Source organism: Loxodonta africana, chromosome 2 (genome assembly GCF_030014295.1).
Source record: "Loxodonta africana isolate mLoxAfr1 chromosome 2, mLoxAfr1.hap2, whole genome shotgun sequence".
Classification (NCBI taxonomy): Eukaryota; Metazoa; Chordata; class Mammalia; order Proboscidea; family Elephantidae; genus Loxodonta; species Loxodonta africana.
The window spans coordinates 178,641,346-178,662,533 of NC_087343.1; the positions used below are offsets into that span (position 1 = coordinate 178,641,346).

General features: G+C 37.2%; 1 protein-coding gene across 6 annotated transcripts in view; it reads left to right on the top strand.

Moving 5' to 3' along the window:
* Positions 1–21,188, top strand: part of GABRG2 (gamma-aminobutyric acid type A receptor subunit gamma2) — a 124,572-nt gene that overhangs the window by 56,940 nt on the left and 46,444 nt on the right. The window contains exons 7-8 of one of the 6 annotated variants that reach the window (XM_064279034.1): positions 15,800–15,817; positions 16,415–16,438. The exons of the other annotated variants lie outside the window; for them this stretch is intronic. Coding sequence (XP_064135104.1) covers positions 15,800–15,817; positions 16,415–16,438 — 42 coding nt within the window. The remainder of the gene's footprint in view (positions 1–15,799; positions 15,818–16,414; positions 16,439–21,188) is intronic. 6 annotated transcript variants of the gene reach the window in all.

Below are 21,188 nucleotides of genomic sequence, written 5' to 3' on the forward strand. Positions count from 1 at the left end.
GCATGTTTGAGTCTATCGTTGCAGCCACTATGCCAATCTGTCTCACCAAGGGTCTCGCTTATTGGCCCTCTACTTTGCCAAGCATAGTTTTCTCCTGATGATGTGTCCAAAGCAAGCAAGTCAGACAATGGTCTGTAGTGATCTATAAGGTTTTCATTGGCTAATTTTCAGAATTAGATCCCCAGGCCTTTCTTAGTCAGTCTTAGTCTGGAAGCTTTACTGAAACCTGTCCACCATGGGTGACCCTGCTGTTATTTGAAATATCAGTGGCATAGCTTCTAGCATCATAACAACATGCAAATAACCACAATGCAACAAACCGAGAGATGAGTGGTAGATATATATATACTTAAACTGGATCCATCCAGATAGGAACCCTGGTGGCACAGTGGTTGAGAGCTATGGTAAGCTACGGTTGCTAACCAAAAGGTCAGCATTTCAAATCCTTGGAAACCTTGTGGGACAGTTCTACTCTGTTCTATAGGGTCGCAATGAGTCAATATAGACTCAGTCGCAATGTTTTTTTTTTTTTTTTCATACAAACATGGCACAGTCAGACTGTAATAGCTTAAGCTAGACTATATTATGTTAACATATAGTCTAGCTTAAGCTATTACAGTCTCATATACTTCAGATGAACAACAATATTTCAGATGAGAACAAACAAAAAATGTTTATATCTCACATATTTCTATGATCCAAGCGCTTCTTCATTCTGAGACATAGTCTCATGGAAGAGGTTGAAAATGACAGAAGAACACAATCATTCTAAAAGTGTCTGCCTTGATGGGCATAAGTCATTGTAGCTCACATAAAATTGACCAAAGCAAATTATGCTGCCAAGCATGATGTCAGTGAGGGAATGCATGATCCTCTTACACAAAGGGGCACTGGGAAGGCTATGAAGGAATGGTCTTGGTAGAAAGGAGCAGCATATATTTTGAACTCTGGAAGCATATGCAAAAATTGATGTTAGCATAATTTTTTACATCCTATCTACCTTGCCTTGTAAATGCAGGCAGTCAGAAGTTCCCACTCGTCCTTCCTCATGAAGCCATCCTCAGAGGCAGTGAGACAGTGGTTCATACAGCACTCTAGGTCACATAATCCTGCAGTTAGGACCATGTCTTTGACAAAGATCTTGTCTTCTTATAGCAAGTGAAAGTAACGCCTCATAAACTGGGTGGGAATTGAGCCCTGTGCTGGTGAGTGATCAGTTTCAGTTTCTGTTGGTCTCTAAAACATCAGGATAAATCACCTTCAGCAAGGGAAAGGGCTGACTTACTCTCAAGGAAAATGCAGGTCAGGCATGAATATGTCTCTACCTCTGAGGATTATCCTTTTGAAAAGAGACTCTTTTGGGTCAAGCTTGTCTCACTTTGTCAATGACCTATAGCCATGATTTCCTTTTTACGTAAAATCACCTTCAGAAGGAGCAGGTGGTAACACAAAACATTAACATGAAAATGATTGTAGGGTGATGGGAACTGTCAGGTTTTATAAACATGGGCAAGATTTTCCCTGCTGTACCACAGGGACAGTTTTATTAATTGCAACAAACACAAGCCCACAAATATTGATCTAGTACTAAATTCAATTTTACAGTTATTAGAGAGTGGTAACTTCTAAGAAACAGTAAACCAGAATCATCCACTTGGCAGTAGGAGGAAATAATTGAACACAATTTAATAAAGAATGGGCACAGAATAATGAAAAGGTCAGGCTGTTTTGATGGCTGTTATTTATTTATTCTGCACGGGGGGAAAATAATCCTTGTCTTTTTCTAATAATAAATCAAAACCTTTGTCATGGAGTCAATTCTAACTCATGGTGACCCCATACGTGTCCTAGTAGAACTGTTCTTCACCGAGTTTTCAATGGCTGTAATCGGATGGAAGTAGATTATCTGGCCTTTCTTCTACGGCACCTCTGGTTGGAACCGCCAACGTTTTGGTTAGTAATCAACACGAACTATTTGTGCCACCCAAGGACCTTGCCTCTAATAATAAAAAATAAATTAGAAAGGGTTGCCGTCAAGTTGATTCTGACTCATAAAAGACCCTATAACAAAGAGTAGAACTGCCCCATAGGGTTTCCAAGGAGGGGCTGGTAGGTTCGAACTGCTGAACTTTTGGTTAGCAGCCAAGCTGTTAACCACTTTGCCACCAGGGCTCAAAAAACAGACGTAGTCAAAATAGTTTCAAACAGAACTTACATGTTTTCTTGTGTTCAATCTTAATCATGGGCTGTGATTTTTAAGCCCTTTCTTTCATCTATGAAACATTACTAAAAGCAATTCTACTCCTCTGCTTTATAAATCAGGTACTTGATGTATAGTGCTATTAATAATTTAAAACAATGTCACACAGCTAGGTATTAGTAGAACTGGAGCTAAGCACCAAGTATCTGAGTCCCATGATGCCTCTTCCTTTATTGGCCACTACTTAAGGCTAAGCATAAAAAGGAATTTTTATTTCATTGGTACATCTTGCCAATTGCATACTGTAACAAATCTGTTTTGTTATTCAAGTTGATGGCAATATTCAGAGTTTTGATAATTGTGACTTTAACCTGAAATGGTTTCCTGATCTCCTTCCAGTAAGCCTCCCTCAAGCCTCTCTGTTAAGTTCTTAAAACTTAAGAACTTAAAAGCTTACTTACATTGCAGGTCTTCTCTCTTGTGTCAGATGTTGAGGAAAAACAGAATGAAGAAAAATACAAATCAAGAGGGAAAGAATGATTGAGTTAAGAAGATGGCCTACTTTTGACTTTGCTATACAATGCCAGCATTCAATGGTTTCTAAGGAATGAGTGGCATATTAAGTGTTTTTATATGTCTATAATTGTTAATTATTAGTTGAAATATCACAGAATGGTGAAAGAAAAACTAGAATAAGAGCTTTAAAATGCAGATTCCACCACCAGGTGGGCCTCTGACTTGCTGTGCTGCTTTCATCAAATCCCTTTAGCTCTTTGTGCTTCAGTTTCTCCTAGTAAACTATGCATGGTGAGCAGACTTCCATTCTGAGAGAGGTGTGTTGTTATTCTAAGTGGCCATAGTTTGGGCTCTGACTCATAGCGACCCCAAGTACAACAAAACAAAGCATTGTTCGGTCCTTTTTTTTTATACCATCTTCATAATTTTTGGTGTGCTTGAGTTCACTGACGTGGCCACTGTGTATTTTGAGTGCCTTGCAACCTAGGGGAAACCGTGGTGGCATAGTGGTTAAGAGCTATGTCTGTTAACCAAAAGGTCGGCAGTTTGAATCTACCAGGTGCTTCTTGGAAACCATATGGGGCAGTTCTACTCAGTCCAATAGGGTCGCTATGAGTCAGAATCGACTTGACGGCAACAGGTTTGGCTTTGGGTTTTTTTTTGCAACCTAGGGGCTCATCTTCCAGCACTGTATGAGAGAATATTCTGTTGCGACCTATAGGGTTTTCAATGGCTAATTTTTGGAAGAAGATCACCAGGCTTTTCTTCTTGGTCTGCCTTAGTCTGGAAGCTTTGCTGGAACCTGTCCACTATGGGTGAGCCTAATGGTATTTTAAATTTTAGCAACATGCAAGCCACCACAGTGTGATAAACTGACAGACAGGTTGTGGTATGACTGGCATAGAGAGAATCAAATGAGACAGTGAATGTGGACATACTTTATAGTATGTTGAGAGTGTGGCACATATGTAAGTCATCATTGTTTTAATAATTATCTTTAAGGTCCCCTGTAGATAAGAAGTTCTAGAGTTATTCCACGGAGTTAAGACTTAAAGTATGATGTGTGTGTGTGTGTGTGTATGTGTGTGTGTACACCGGTAAGGAAGTTAAAACATGAAGAACATGAATCATTTATCCCAGCTCCAGCAAGAGCAGGGCTGGGAGTGTGACTCAAGTTCCTGTTTCTCACTTGGGTTCCTGTGATCAGATTTTGCCATCAGGACTTAAGAATGATAATTTTTTTTTTTTTTTTGATAAAAGGTAATACTAAAGAGACCCAAAAGGCAAAATTCTGACTTTTTTCTGCCACTGTGGTGGAAAAACTGCTATTAAAATATCTAGGCTAACTGTGGAAATGAAAGGATAAAAGAGACTGCAGTCAAAGGAAGGCAGAGGAAGACAAAATTTGGAAGCTCCTAGGATTTACGTGTTTTCACCTAATGCCAGTAAGTAACCTACAACAGTTAACAGTTTGATGTCCCCTGGGGCAGTGTGAGACAGTTGAGCTGATTAAACGTAGCCTTTTAAGTTTTACTGGAATTAGAAGTTAAACTTTCAGGCAAGGAATGTAGGATTGTAAACAATTTGACATTAGAATTCACGTAGAGATGTAGAAGCAGGTTTTAAGAGAAGTACCCTTTCATTTCAAAACATTCAATGAATTTTGTTGTCTCTAAATGGAGATCCAGCAGAACATACAAGATTCTACATTACTGCTGGTATTTGTTCTAACACTGGGAGAAACACCTACTTATTTCATTTTGAAAACTGGTAGCCTGGTCCAACATTTCTTGAAGAATAACTGCGGTTTCTACTAAGACCCCGTAACTATTCAATGTTTTAAAAATTAATAATCTCTTAACTTATTGAAAACATGCTATGTGTAACAGACTACGTACAGCAAGGTCTATAAATCATCTCATTTAATCCCCATAAAAACCTCAAGGTAGACATGACCACTATTCTTATTTCAGAGATAAGGAAACTGTAACTCAAGAAATTCATGTAATTAGTCCAAGTCCTCACAGTCAGTAAGAAAAATAGGAGTATTTGAAATAAAATTTAACTAACCACAAATTCCATTCTGCTTTGTAAAATTTCTTATAAGGATGCCTCTGATGAAAAAGTGATATAGAGAGATACGGGGTAAAGGGGGAGGGGAGACAATAATTCTGCAGCTAAAGTCCACTTTAGATACCCATGAGATTTAGACACGGAAGGCCTGGGAGGCACTTGCCAAGCCGCTATGAGGTTTTGCCAAAGGCAGGCTCAACAGTGCTGCTTTGGTTTCTCAGCCATGCTCCTCACCATGTTTTAGCTGTTGAAATAAAAAATTAAAAATTCCTTGGTCTTTAAATTATTGTCCAAAAAACTCAAACTGGTTGCTGTCTAGTGGATTCTGACTCATGGTGAGGTGACATCATGTGTGTCAGAGTAAAAACGCTCCATAGGGATTCTTAAGGCTGTGACCTTTTGGAAACAGATTGCCAAGACTTGCTTCCAGAGCACCTCTGGGTGAGTTTGAAGCACCAACCTGTCAGTTAGTATGCCAGTGCTAACCATATGTACCACCAAGGGACTCCTAAATTAGTGACAGACACTTGAATACGCCAGCTTCCTCATTCCTTAAAGGTTTATTTAGTGTTGAATTCATCAACTCTAGGAATAGCCACAGACTCAACACAGATGAGGGATTCATGGAAATCAGTGGGTGGAACCACTGAAAACATATTGGACTTAGAGGTATTTTCTTTATTGCATTTCTTTTTTTTTTTTCATTCTGGCTTTGGATTTTGATTGCTCTAAAGAAAATATACCTCACTTACTGTTAAAAGTGAAAAAAAATTAAAAAAGACTTATTCATTGTTGTGTAAATGATAATTAATTCCATTATATTTAGTTCAGTTATATTTAATTCCAATTAATTCCACTGTATTTAATTCTCTCAATTACTCCATGCTGTGGATATTATTATAGCCATTGTACAAATGAAAAAATTGAGGCTTGGGAAGGATAACTTGCCCCAGGTCACATGATTAGTGAACAGAAGGGCTGGGATTCAAAATCAGTTCAGAGAGAAAAGTCTGCCTGTAGACGTTGGTCCAGCACTTCTCTATTGGAATAACCAGAAACTCTGATGAGCTCTTTTGTTGTTAGCTCAGCTCAGTTCATTGGCTATGTACTCGGGACCTCCTATGCTCCTTGCCCCATTAACAGGGTTCAGGACGATAATCAGACATAGAGCTTGCCCTTGAGCAGTTCATAGTTCAGTGGAATAACCATAAGCCAGATCTAAATGTTAAATAGCTTCTACATGAATCCCTGTGTGACAACCATGATAATGTACCACATACAGAAATCTCTATTTTTACTGCAGAGGAGCACATCAATGCACACATGCTTCAGTAGCACGTCATCCTCATTTTTAATGAAAAAATCATTATCCTAGAAATACTTCCAATTCTTAAAATACCTTAGTATATATTTGGAATATAATTTGAGGGTATTAGTACAGTCATTATCTATTTAGGAGCTTTTGTAATTCTTAACTGTGAATGTTTGAGTGGTCTTATTTTAGTGAGTTGCCTACAGCCACCCACTCTTCTTCCGGCAGTTGGGAAGCTCACCCCCATGACTGTGATGCCTAGAGGCTCCCAGGCAGGGGCTGGTGGGAAAGAGATGTTCACACAGACTAACTGCCAGCCCAGTTCTTAATAACTGGAGTTTGTTTAGGGAGCCTCTGCTGAAATGTCAGCCAGTGGTGAAGGTGGCATTTCCATATCTGTGCCATCTTAATGCCGAGTGAGCTGTTGCTTGGTTTATACATTCCTTTCCCTATCTCCTACGTTCAACTTTTGGTTTGTGGAAGTATCAGGCATAGGCTTGGCATACAGGCTAATCTGACCTGTCTGCAGTTGAGGATATGATAGGCACTTGATGTTGGGTTCACCTTCAATCCACCATCTTCAGTCCCTCAGGAGTCCTTTCTCAGGCCTGGGAGAATATATTAGATCATAGTCATGGGGCATATTGAGCTCTCTTTGAGATCCATCACTCTAAAATTTCAATTTCGTGTCTAAACATGAAATTATACCAACTGAAATTCTTTGTACAGAAGAGATATGAGGAAGTTGTAGCCTGTACTGTAGGACTGTAGCTTTTATTTGAGTAATGGTTCTTTCTAAACCAACAGGTAGACTTGGAAGATTTCTGGATGAGGAGTTAGCCTGAGCTCTGGCTCCATCTCTGCAAGCTGCTTGAACTTGGGCAAGTTGCTAGTCTCTCTGAGCCACAGTTTTCATGCCTATAGATAAAATAGATAGGGATTCAAATATTCTATTTAGCCAAACATACAGTATTTATAATAATTTAAACAGACTAAAATATGTGAAAATTATTTTGTAATTGCAAAGCACTCTATAGCTCTATAGGATCATTTCATACAAGAAGGAAATTAGGCAGTTTAGATTAAGAATGCTTGTTAAAACATGGTAGGGAAATCCAGCATTGCTTTCATTCACCAAGATACTCTGCAGCTAGATAGCTTATTTATTATTTGTTCAGTATTTTCTGGATAGATATTTTATATAAAACACTGTACAAATGGATATTAGGCTCAAAGTTAAATAAGTGTGGCTCCTACTTCCAAAAAACTTAGTCTACTTATTTTATTTATTCAGATAATTATAAGTCTGTAGAAGGACTCTTTCTCCTTACTTAATTGACTTGCAGACTAGCTGATACACCTACCCTCTCAATTGCCTCTGTTGAGAGTACTGACTAACGTCCATGGTAACTGGAACACTTGAGGCTCGTGGATTACATTAGTACATGTCCATGTAGTTCCATTGACTTTAATACTTATCCAGAGTCAGTTGTGTTTCTTTCAAAACCTGTTTACAAATGTTGATTTATTTTTTAATGATATAATTTAAAATATTACATAGAATTTCATATTTAGGTGTGGGCTCATTAATTGTAAATGATTATAAAAAGAGGAAATATTTAAAAAGATTCTACACTTAATATTGTAAAGTAGATGGATTTGAGTGTGATTTATATATGAAAGACGACACTAGTAACCAATGGACAGACCCTTGCTCGAACAGCCTTGAGTCTATTTTTTGTAAATGGTAAATAAAATGTACATTTTATAGATTTTTAGGTTAGGATATATTTTAAAGCATCTCACAAATTATATTTATTAATATCTTATACAATAAAATTTATGAGTAACTGATCTATTGGAAGTTCTCTTTGAATTTGATAAGTGGACTTTTCCTTTATAAAAAGGAATGAAGATAAAATGTCCTGAAAGTCCAACCTCCTTATTACCTTCTTAGCAGCAAGTACGGTGACTGGCACATACATAAACTCTTTTTGTAGAACTGAAAAGCGATAACTGGAAGAAGCTTCATGGAGATAGAAGGGTTTGAACTGAATCATTAAAACTGGGATAAATTAAGTTTGGTAGAGATGTAGAAAGAAAACTACAATCCTTTTCTACACTCAGCCTAACTCTTGAGATCAAACATTTGTGATTTAATGTAGGGCGCATAAGATCCATAGGTTTATCTCTGAAAATACAAGCATATTTTAAAATTCTAGGTCTGTACTTCTCACAGTCCTTGGTCTTCAACAAAGACTGAGGGAATCCCATGGGGAAAATTAATTGTTGTTTTTGAGGAAAAATATTAGTTTGGCGTTTGAATTTCTAGGTCTGTAAAAAGTGGAATAGGTAGCAATCAAAGAATCTTCTAGAAACTATGTGTGAATGCATGGATAAATTATTGCTTTTATTAACTTTGTAATGTCTTAATGTTACTAAAGGCGAAAGTCAAGTTTAGAAGTTTCTTAAGTTTAAGAGAATTTTGTGTAATATATGTCTTCCCATATTCAACTACTCTGGAGCTTGAAATATTTTGCTGGCTCTATAAGGTATACACAAACACATGTATGCATGCACACACACACATGCAGATATATATGCTTATTTTAAAATATGAAAAATATATATACTTATATACTTTGAAGTATTTTGAATTATTCAGAGTTAAGAGAAAGTTTCATTGGTTAAAATTAAGGAGAAAGTTGAATATTTTAGTGAAATTCATATATCCTACATCATAATAACTATAAGATTTAATCTTCTGCTTGAGTTTTGCACCTGTTAAGAAATAAATCAAACAAAATAAAAGCTAAAGTAACTGAACAAATCAAAACACACACAAAAAATTTCTAAAACTATAAAGTGTAACTGGATGAACTAAAATATACTTTTTAAATGATTCTAGAATACCTTTACACTGGATGTAATAAAGGACAAGATAAAAACCAAGAAAACCAAACCCGTTGCTGACGAGTCAATTCTGACTCATAGCGACCCTACAGGACAAAGTAAAACTGCTCCCACAGGGTTTCCAAGAAGTGGCTGGTGGATTCCAACTGCCGACCTTTTGTCAGCAGCCAAACTCTTAACCACTGTGCCACCAGGGCTCCAAAGGTAAATAACCCATACAATTTACATGCTGCAGGTAGTTTTGGGAATGGCTTTATCACTGGTATAGAGAATTTTCAGAGATAATCATTTTACATTTCAGATTATTTAGTATTATTTTATTTTTATGATAATCCAATGAGGTGGTCAATATAAGTCATTGTATAAATGAGGAAACTGAAGTCCACAATATTTTTCAAGACTATTGCACTTAAGAGTATTGTATTCAAAGAACTTATTATATAAAAAAAGGGAATGTTTTACACAACCAAAAGTCAAAAAGTAGGTCTGGGTCTGAAATCAGACACAGTTGAACCCCAGGGACGAAATTGTAATATCAGGCTTTAGTCTTGATCTCTCAGTCTTGCACCACTGCCTTCCTCTATGCTGAATTCATCCTCTGGGAGCCTCAACACCTGAGGTGGCAAAATGGCTGTCAGGAGCTCCAGGTTTATGACTCTGTTCTCTCGGAAACCCCCGGAGCAAAGAGCATGCCTCTTTTCTGTCAATCACACTAAAAATCCTGGGTTCAAGTTTGAATGTATTGATTGTCCTAGCTTGGGTCACTTGTCCATGTTGAACCAATTATGGCCATATTTTAACTCTTAGGGCTGAAGGTGTGATCAGACAAGCCACGTGAACTAAGAATGGGAAAAAAGGCTTTCAAAAGAAAATAAAGGGTAACTAGTAGAAATAAGTAATTTTCTCAGCTTACACATCTAGAAACCACTCAATGGTCTTCCTTAATAAGCCAGTAAACACAGACATGTCTGTATATACTGATCTTCTTCACCTTCTACTAAAAACACACCACATATATGCCAATGACAATGCCTTAGACTTGAGAAGTAGCTCTGGGCATATATAAATCAGAAACCCCAATAATTCTCCAATAATATTTAAATGTGTTTACACTTCAGAGTCTCACAAGTTTCAGATGCTTGGATAAATCTCTGATATAAATTTAAAGTGTGACTGGATTTTTAATCTGGGAGTGTTCATGTTCTGTTGTGACTGAAAGTAACACAGGGTATTGAAGACATGCAGAAATTGGGCAACTCACTCGTTCAAATATACGAATTGTGCAGTCACTCACTGGCAAACTTCAGGATGAATTCAACAAACAAATTTGTTTCGTTTGTCCCATGTTGTTGTTGTGTGCCATTGAGTCGATTCCAACCCATGGCATCCCATGTGTTGTTTAAAAAATAATATTAGCCAATATTTTAAAAATATGGAGATTTCATTGAAGCTTCTAGATTTACAGCTTGTGTATCAAATAAAATCTGGTGCCCACCCTGACTTTGCTCTATCAAGTGCTTACAGTTTTCTGGACCTATGCAGTAACTGCTCACTTGAGACTGGGCAGGATTAATTGGGTTACCACAATCCCTGTCTTCACACAGCCATTTCACTCATTTATGATACCTTCCCAGCCCTTGGAAGGTTTTGAGTCATCAATCCTTGACTGACATAGTTTATCCTGGGCAATGCAGGTGAAGTCATACAACATTGATCTCAGTGGAACTTTTTTTAAGTTTTACTCATTCAACAGGCCATTCAAGTATTAAGTTTTCAGGTTTTGGAGTTAAAAAAAAAAAACTAGTTAGAATCCTGGTTTCATCATTAAACCCTTTGCTGCTGAGCCTGTTCTCACTCATGGCACCCCATGTGTTACAGACTGGAACTGAGTTCCATAGGATTTTCTTAGCTGTAATCTTTCCAGATTACGTATGAAAGCAAAAGCTGGACAATGAATAAGAAAGACCGAAGAAGAATTGATGTTTCTGACTTATGATGTTGGTGAAGAATATCAAATATACCATTGGCTGCCAGAAGAATGAACAAATCTGTCTTGAAAGAAGTACAACCAGAAAGATCTTTAGAAACAAGGATGGTACGACTTGGTCTGGCTTACTTTGGACATGTTATCAGGAGACCAGTCCCTGAAGAAGGATATCATGCTTGGTAAAGTATCAGCCAAGAAAAAGAATACCCTCGAATGAGATGAATTGATACAGTGGCTGTGACAATGGGCTCAAACACAACAAGGATTGTGAGGATGGTGCAGGACCTGGCAGCATTTCATTCTGTTGTATATGGAGTAGCTATGAGTTGGAACCAACTAAATGGCTCCTTACAACAATGCTCTTTACAGAAGCATATTGCTAAGCCTTTCTTCTGAATCTATGTGTCATTATTATTAGTATATTATTGGGTAAACTCGTTGCCATTAAGTCAATATAATGATATAATAGTAGTAGGTAATCGGAATCGACTCGACGGCACTGGGTTGGGTAAGTTACTTAGCCTCTTTGAGCCCTGTTTCCTTTTCTGCCTTCATCGATAGTTACAGGCAAGTGGAGGAGATAGACATTAAACAAGTCTGAACAAGCACTAAACCCATTTCCACTGAGTTGATTCAGACTCATAACGACCATATAGGACAGAGTAGAACTGCCCTATAGGGTGTCCAAGGAGTGGCTTGTGGATTCAAACTGTTGACTTTTTGGTTAGCAGCTGAGTCTTAACCACTGTACCACCAGGGCTCCAAATAGGAACACAAATAAATATTTAAATATGCATTGTGATTTTTCTTTTTTTATGCATTGTGATGAATTATTTCATGGCTCTCCACCCAGCTCCTAGTTGGACTTTAACTCTTATCAGGAGAGAATAATTACTGTTTTGGTCCAGTGTGCAATCACCTTCAACTTGGCCTTTCGCTCTCTTTGCATAGTTAAATACTACCTCTACTACTCTTTACTTGCTATTTTTATATAAACTAAATATCTTTTAAATTCTGAGTTTAAAACCATAGTGCAATGTGATGGTTAAGAACACATAGTCTGGAGTCAAACTGAACTCTGGAGTCACCACTGACTTTAATCCATCCTCTCAGTGCCTCAATTTCTTCATCTGAAACAACGGGAATAATAATAGTACGCATGTCATAGAATTGCGTAAAGATCAAAGGAGGATCTTAGGTAAGGTGCTTAGACAAGTGTCTGGCATGTATTGTTGTTATTATTATTATTATTATTATTATTATTTATCCAAAAATAAATCCCTGAACTCACAGATTCAAAGTGTAAGTTTGTGTTTCTCTAAAACACATTTAACTATTAACATTTAAAAATAAAAATCTACCCTTGTATTTGAAATTATCCTGCAAATCCAAGTTGTCACATAATATATTGTGGGAAAGACTCTGCTTGTGCTTTCTTACTTTTATTCACCTTGTGGCTACAGGAGACAGGATCAGTTGATTAAAAACAATAGCTCATCACCCCTCACTGCATTCAGAAATTTTCTCCTTTTACTAAACCCATTATGTACTTGCCAGAACCCTGGGTGGATGTTAACCTTTTTCACAAAAATCACTAAGCAGAGCATGCTAGAGTAGGAAGCCACCCACCCGTCAGTGAGCCTCCAAATATTGCTTATCATTCCCTTGCCATGAAAGTGCTCCTCTCCCTTCACTAAATCTCAAAGAGTTGGCTAAAATACAAGGCTAGGTGTCCTATGCTTCCTGGTCTGGGGTTTGGGGAGCTCTCTGACTCAATTTTTCAAGTCATAAAATAGAAGTATAAGGCTGCCTCCCATTTCCTCTCTTCGGCATCTCATTTGGATGCCAGTGTTGCCATTCGGGGTCCTTGTGTAAAAGAGGCTCAGTTATCAGAGGGAATGCTAGGGCCTCAGTCCTTTTCAAAAAGGCTTTTCTTAAATGAGGAGAAGGAAAAAAAAGAAAAATCAGTTCTCTATACTTGAGATTAGGAGTCCTGATGGCACAGTGGTTAAAGCCCTCAATTGCTAACTGGAAGATTCGCAGTTCAAACCCACCAGTCACTCCATGGGAGTAAGATGTGATAGTCTGCTTCTATAAATATTTATAGCCTTGGAAACCCTATGGGACTGTTCTATTCTGTCCTATAAGATTACTATGAGTCAGAATTGGCTCAATGGCGGTGGGTTTAGGGTTTTTTATACTTGAAATCTCTAAGAATGTACTAAACGTAGGTCACACTGAAACATCACGCCATGGAATAATGTGGCTACTTTGAAAAGTGACTCAGTGAGATTTTGGACAATTGATGCTCTCCCCAGCCCCATGATTTACTTCATTCAGTTCTACGCATTGCTGTAGAGTTGATTCTTACTCATAGCACCTCTACAGGACAGAGTAAAACTGCCCCATACGATTGCCAAGGAACAGCCGGTGAATTCGAACAGCTGACTTTTTGGTTAGCAGCCAAGCTCTTAACCACTGCAGCATCAGGGCTCCTCATTCAGCTCTAGGATCCTATAAATTTGGGATGGCTTTGGGTGGTCTTCTCCCACTGAACATTGGGGGTCAGCAACTAGCTTAGTGATTGATAAGTACCTGAAAGACTTCCATCCAACATTATCTTCCCTTACCTGGTTGCGTGATCATTGAAATAAGAAAATCAATAATTTACTCTTCTAGTTTGAAGAGGACTTTAGCATAGTTTTTTTTTTTTTTTTTTTAATAGAATATATATTGGAAATAAATCTTAAACCCTCATTAGAATAAGCGCAGACAAACATCTTTCACTTCGGAACAGAGACAAAAGTTGAGATAAGAATCATGGGGATTTATAAGAGAAGAATAGAAGCAAGAGAAAATGCTAAATTTAGGACAAATGGTGAAGGAAACACTGTTTCTTAATTCAACTTAATGAATAACATGTTTAAATCCAAATTTATAATGGGATATTGGATGTAAATGAACAGATTTAAAAGGTCAGATCTTTCTGAAAAGGGAAACCTTTAAACTGAGTTTTTGTTTGGAATCCTGACTTAACCTTATTTTCAGCAAGTAGTAATGATTGCGTCAATAAGCGAGGCAGCAATTCCATCATAAAGACGTTAGAAGGACCTCGTGAAACAGCCTCACTTCAAAATATGTGGCCATATAGCATACATCGGACTTTAGCATGTACCATCTATAAGCAGTTAGCCTGGGTTCAAATCCCGTGGCTACCCTAATTTACTAGTGTTATGATCTTATGCAAATCTCTAAACCTTTAAACTTCTTTACCCTTACCTCTAAAATGGGAACCAGAGGAAGTTTACAGCATTTTTCTTCTCCAAAGAGCAACCAAACTTCCACTTTCAAACAACATGGAGTTACAGGAGCTGAATTTATCTCCTCACTGAAACAACAACAACAAAATAATGGACAAAATATATGAAACAACAATTTTCAAAACAGTGGATATCAGACAATGATGGATGATGATTCCTGAGAAATGTGACATAAACGAAATGACTCCTACGATTGTCTCCTCTTTGCACTTTGGGAGAATTTCCAGGCTGTAGGGAAAGGAGAAGGAACCTTGGAGAAGCTCAGCCCAGTGACTGAGTTGAGGAGATGGAATTTAGAGTCTGGAAATATCAAAGCAGCTGGTGTTCACAAAATGGTGTACTGGAGGGGAGAAAATGGCACAGAGGGAGAACCCCAGAAATGTGGTGAGGGTTCCACTGGACTATTCAGCAAAGCAATGATCAGTGTAATCATGTGAAAAGACGATCTAAGGCTGGGAAAGAACTACTTGAAAAGGTTAAAGGAGTCAGTACCCGTCACTCCCACAGTGCTAAAAACAGAGCCTGTCCATACCAGCCAAACTGGAAAACCTCATAATTTATGCAGCATTGGGTAGCATACTCAGAAAAGTCTTAACTCAGTGGAAGGGACTATCCAGCCATCGGCTATACAGGGTTCTGGTCCTACCTAAGAAAATTTAAAAACAAAGCCCCAAAAGATGAAAATATCTCCAAATAACTTAATTGTATCCCAAAACACAAAGCTCCAGAATATTTATAGGAAAAAATACAATGCACAATGAGGAGAAAAATCAAGCACTAGAAACCAACCGAGAATTCATTAGTATGTTAGAATTTTCCGAGAAGGACATTAGACCTATTATCATAATTGTATATCATATATTTCAAATTTAAGTAAAGACATGGAAGCTATATAAAAGGATCAAACTGAACTTAGCTAAAGATTAATGCTACTATGAGTAAGAAGAAAAACACACAGGATGTAATTAATGGTAGATTAGACATTGCGAAAGAACATATTAGTGAACTTGAAGACATACTGATAGAATCTATCCAAAATGAAACATGGAGAGAAAAGAGAATTTAAGAAAAACAGAGCATCAGTGAACTGTGCGGCAACTTCAATCAGCCTGATATAATTAATGTAGCATAATGTAGCCTTTGGGAGTTCTCAAAGGAGGGAGGAGAGAGGGGAGGACAGAAAAAAAGTATTTAAAAAATATAAAGAAATAATGGCTGAAATAGTTACAAATTTGATGAAAAATATCAACCCAAAGATGTGAGACTCAATGGACGCTAAACCCAGGAAACAGGAAGAAATCTATCTTTACCAAATCATATCATAATCAAATTTCTTAACACTTGTAATGAAGAAAAAATCTTAACATCAGTAAGAGGAAAAAAGACGTATTACATATGAACATACATACCTTGCACCGTATCTAAAAATAGCTCAAAATGGATCATGGATACAAAACTTTAAACAATAAAACTTATAGAAGAAGACTTAGAAGAAAGTCTGTGGCCTTGGCTTAGACAAAGATTTTGCAGATACAGAAAAAAACCAAACCCGTTGCCATTGAGTTATAGATACTACATCAAAAGTATGATCCATAAAAGAAAAAAAAAATGATAAATTGAACTTCATCAGAATTTACTGTTTTTCAAAAGCCACTGTCCAGAAAATGAAAGACAAGCCACACCCTGGAAGAAAATATTTGCAAAACATATATCAGATAAAGGATTTGTGTCTAGAATATAAAAAGAACCCCCAAAATGTAATAATAGAAAAATAAGCAATTCAGTTCAAAAATGGGTAAATAATTTGAACATATATAGATGGCAAATAAACACATTAAACAATGCTCATTATTATTAATTATTAGGGAAAAGTCATGGGAATCTAGTGGGAATCTAAAATGGTACAGCTGCTTTGGAAAAGAGTCTGTCAGTTTCTCAAAAAGTTAAACACACACTTACCATCTGATTGGAAACCCTGGTGGCATGGTGGTTAAGCGCTACAGTTGCTCAAAGGGTCAGCAGTTCAAATCTGCCAGGCGCTCCTTGGAAACTCTATGGGGCAGTCCTACTCTGTCCTATAGGGTCTCTGTGAGTCGGAATCAACTTGACGGCACTGGGTTTAGTTTTGTTTTTGTTTTTGTGACCATCTAATATCTAACAAAGCTACTCTGAGGTAATTAACCAAGTTAAATGAAATCATGTTCATACGAAGAATTCTCTATAAATACTCATAGTACCCATGTGTAATAATCAAAACCTGGAAACAACCTAAATGTCATCAACTGGTGATTGGATAAAGAAACTTGGATAAATCCATACACTGAAATGATACTCAGTTATAAAAATGAAAGAATTATTGATATAGGCAATAACATGGATAAATCTCAACTGACTATGCTGTGTGGAGAGCACAAGCCAAAAGAGAGTATACACTATTCTTTATTTCTTAAAATTCTAGAAAATGCAAACTAACCTATAGTGACAGAATGCTTAGCCATGGTTTTCTGGAGACTGAAGTGGGATGGGGAGGAATGAAAGGGAAAGCCTACAAAGAACACAAAGAAGTGATAGGTCAGTTCATTATCTTGATTGTGCTGTTGGGTTCATGGTTGTATACCTGATGCTGTAGAGTTGATTCTGACTCATAGTGACCTTATAGGATGGAGTAGAATTCCCCCATAGGGTTTTCAAGCCTGTAAATCTTTACAGAAGCAGACTGCCACATCTTTCTCCCATGTAGTGGCTGGTGGGTTCAAACCACCAACCTTTTAGGTTAACAGCGGGGCACTTAACCACTGTGCCATCAGGGCTCCTTCATGGCTATATACATATGTCAAAACTTATTAAATTGTACATCTTAAATGTGTGCAACTTATTATATGTCAAAAGTGCCTTAACAAAGATATTAAAAAACAAAATGAGGTTACTTTAATTGACCTTTTCTCTTAGGGGGTTGCAAGAATGCCTAGCACTTAGGTGTTGAGTGGATGTTGACTTAGTTTATTCTTTTTTAAGAGGTTTGTTAAAGTGAGCATGTTGGACTCTGTCTTACTTTGTTTAGGTTTCTGAGCTATAGATTTCTTTTCAGAAATTAGACAAGTTACTTGCAGAGGAACTGTTGTCTTTCTCTGTGATACATAGCCATTGTATTTTCATCAGCATTCCATTTCCAAGCTTGACAGAGATACATCAGAGATGAGGGCATCCAGCCCTTCTCTACTCCAGCTGGAAATCAAAGAAGATTTGTTCTGGACTGTTTTGCAGTTATCTTTGTTGCCTTCCTTCTTGCTATATGTTTAGTATTAAAAAAGTAGCAGTTAAATGAATGTGAGCTTAGAGTAAGAGTGTTATCTTACTACTCCTGTAGCAACCAGTACACTTAAGGATAAAATATTACTAAAAATAAGAGTATTTTTCAGAGCTCCCATTATCAAATGGCTTTTCATTTAAACCAAAGGAAAGACTCTGTAAGGAAGGAACGACCAGATTGTGGAGGAGCAAAAACTTAGGTTTAAATACCAGCTGAACCACTTCCTACCTGAATGACCCCAGACAAATTAACTTCCCTGACTTAGTGTTCTCATCATACAACAAAATGGTTATAATAATAAAATGATGGGAAAATCAATCAACATAATTCACCACATAAACAAAACACAGGAAAAGAATCACATGACCATTTCAATCAACACAGAAAAGACATTTCATAAAATCCAACTCCCTTTCCTGATAAAATCTCTCAGCAAAATAGGAATAGAAGGGAAGTTCCACAGTACAACCCACAGCATACATGCAAAATCAACAGCCAACATTACTCTCAGTGGAGAAAGATTGAGAGATTTCCCCTTCAGAATGGGAATGAGGCAAGGATACCTGTTATCACCACTCTTATTCAATATTGTACCAGAAGTCTTAGCCAGAGCAATAAGGCAAGAAGGGAAATAAAGCGTATCTAAATTAAAAAGGAAGAAGTAAATCTATCCTGATTCACAGATGACATGACCCTATACATTAAAAAATCCTACAGACTTCACAAAAAACTTACTGGAACTAATAGAAGTGTTCAGCAGAGTAACAGGATAGAAGATCAACACACAGAAATCATTTGGGTTTCTCTGCACTAACAAGAAGGACTCTGAAAAGGAAATCAAGAAATTAATACCATTTATAATAGCCCTGAAAAGGATAAAATACCTAGAAATAAACATAACCAGGGAAGTAAAAGCCTTATACAAGGAAAACTGTAAAACACTACTGCAAGAAACTAAAAGAGAACTATATAAATGGAAAAACATTCCCTGCTCATGGATTGAAAGACTTAATATTGTGAAATGTCAATACTACCAAAAATCATCTATAGATATAATGCAATCCTGATCCAAATCCCAACATTCTTTAATGAAATGGAAAAACTAATCTCCAAATTTATTTGGAAAGGAAAGAGACCCCAAATAATTAAAGCAATACTGAAAAAGAAAAACCAAGTAGGAGGCCTCACACTTCCTGATCTCAAAACTTGCTATACAGCCACAGTAATCAAAACAGGCTGGTACTGTTCAATGACAGATGCAGACCAATGGTAAGGAATTCAGAAACTATAAGTAAATCCATTCATCTACAGGCAGCTGATCTTCAACGAAGGATCAAAATCCATTCAAATGGGAAGAAACAGTGTCTTCCACAAATGGTGCTGGCAAAACTGACCACCCATTTGCAGAAAAATGAAACAGGATCCATACCTAACACCATACACAAAAACTAACTCAAAATGGATCAAGATGTAAATGTTAAATCTAAAACTATAAAGTTCCTGGGAGATAATATAGGAACAAAACTAGAGGTCTTAACTTTTGGTATAAATAGTGTATTAAACACACTAAGGATGCATGAACAAAAGGACATAATTTAGATAACTGGGACCTCCTAAAAATTAAATACGCTCATCAAAAGATATTACCAAAACAGTAAAAACAGGACCTACAGACTGGGAAAAAACTTTGCCACCAACATACCTGACAAGGGTCTAATCTCTAAAATATGTATAAAACTTCAACAACTCAACAACAAAAAGGAAAGCAACCCAATAAAGGTGTGATTTAAAGGACATGAACAGACAATTCACCAAAGAGGACATTCTGATGGCCATCAAATACATGAAAAGATGTTGTGATCATTAGCCATTACAGAGACTCAAATCAAAACTACAATGAGATACCATCTCACCCCTGTAAAAATGGCAATGATAAAAAAAAAAAAAAAAAAACAAAAAAACATCAAATGCTAGTGAGGCTGCAGGGAGACTGAAACTCTTACACACTCCTGGTGGGACTGTAAAATGGTACAACCACTATGGAAAATGGTATGGCGCTTCCTCAAAAAGCTAGAAATAGAAATACCTTATGATCCAGCAATCTCACTCCTAGATATATATGCAGGAGACATAAATGCAGTGACATGAACACACATATGCACATCAATGTTCATTGCAGCATTATTCGCAATAGCAAAAAATGGAAACAACCTGTGTTGGTCATCTAGTGCTGCCATAACAGAAATAACACAAGTGGATGGTTTTTAAAAAAAAGAAATTTATTTTTCTCATAGTCTAGTAGGTTATAAGTCCAAATTCAGGGTGCTGGCACGAGGGGAAGGCTTTCTCTCTCCATTGGCTCTGGAAGAAGGTACTTGTCCTCAGTCTTCCCCTGGTCGAGGAGCTTCTCAGGCACAGGGACCCCATGTCCAAAGGACACTCTCTGCTCCTGGTGCTGCTTTCTTGGTGGTATGAGGTCTCCAACTCTTTGCTTGCTTCCCTTTCCTTTTATCTCTACAGAGATAAAAGGTGGTACAGGCCACACCCCAGGGAAACTCCCTCTACATTGGATCAGGGAGGTGATGAGAGTAACAGTGGTGTTACAATCCCACCCTAATCCTTTCAACATAAAATTACAATCACAAAATGGAGGGCAACCATAGAATACTGGGAATCATGGGTTAACAAAGTTGATACACACATTTTTGGGGGGACAAAATTCAATCTGTGACACTACCTAAGTGTCCATCTCTGGAGGAATGGATAAACACACTGTGATACACTCATACAATGGAATACTACAAAACTATAAAGAATAATGAGGAGTTCACAAAACATCTTATATCATGGATGAATCTGGAGGACATTATATTGAGAGCAATAAGTCAATCACAAAAGGGAAAATATTGCATGGCTCCAGTATTATAAAAAAGATAGAAATAGGTATAAACATAGAAAGTTTCTTTGATAATCACCAGTGATGAAACGGGGATAGAGGGGGAATCACTTTCTAGATAGAAGACACTTGTTATTTTTGGTGATGCCAAAAAAAAGGCAATACCAAATAAAGGCAACATCCATATAACTTGACCAAAGTAAATAAAAGTACAAAAGAAAAAGGGACAACCTAGTAAATGCTGTAACATATTCAATTTTGCAACAACAGTAATAATAACTAAAAAATATGTGTGTGGTTACATAGGTAGAAGTGTATGCATATGTCTATAGGAAGGGATATGTGTGTCATCACGTGTGGGTATAGGTGTATCAGTAAAAACCAAAACCAAACCTGTTGCCATCGAGTTTATTCCAACTCATAGGCATATGTAAATATATGTTTGTGTGTGCTGGATATATATTCATCGATATAATAAAACACAAAAGGGCACAGTTAAAGAGACTTCCTAGGCATATCCAAACAACTCATGGAATTATTTAACTGGGTTGAAAGGCTTAGGACCATAGTCTTGTGGGACAATTTAGTCAACTGGCATAACATAATTCATAAGTTAATTTGATATTCTACACTCTAGTCTGGGGCCTTAAAAGTTTGTGAG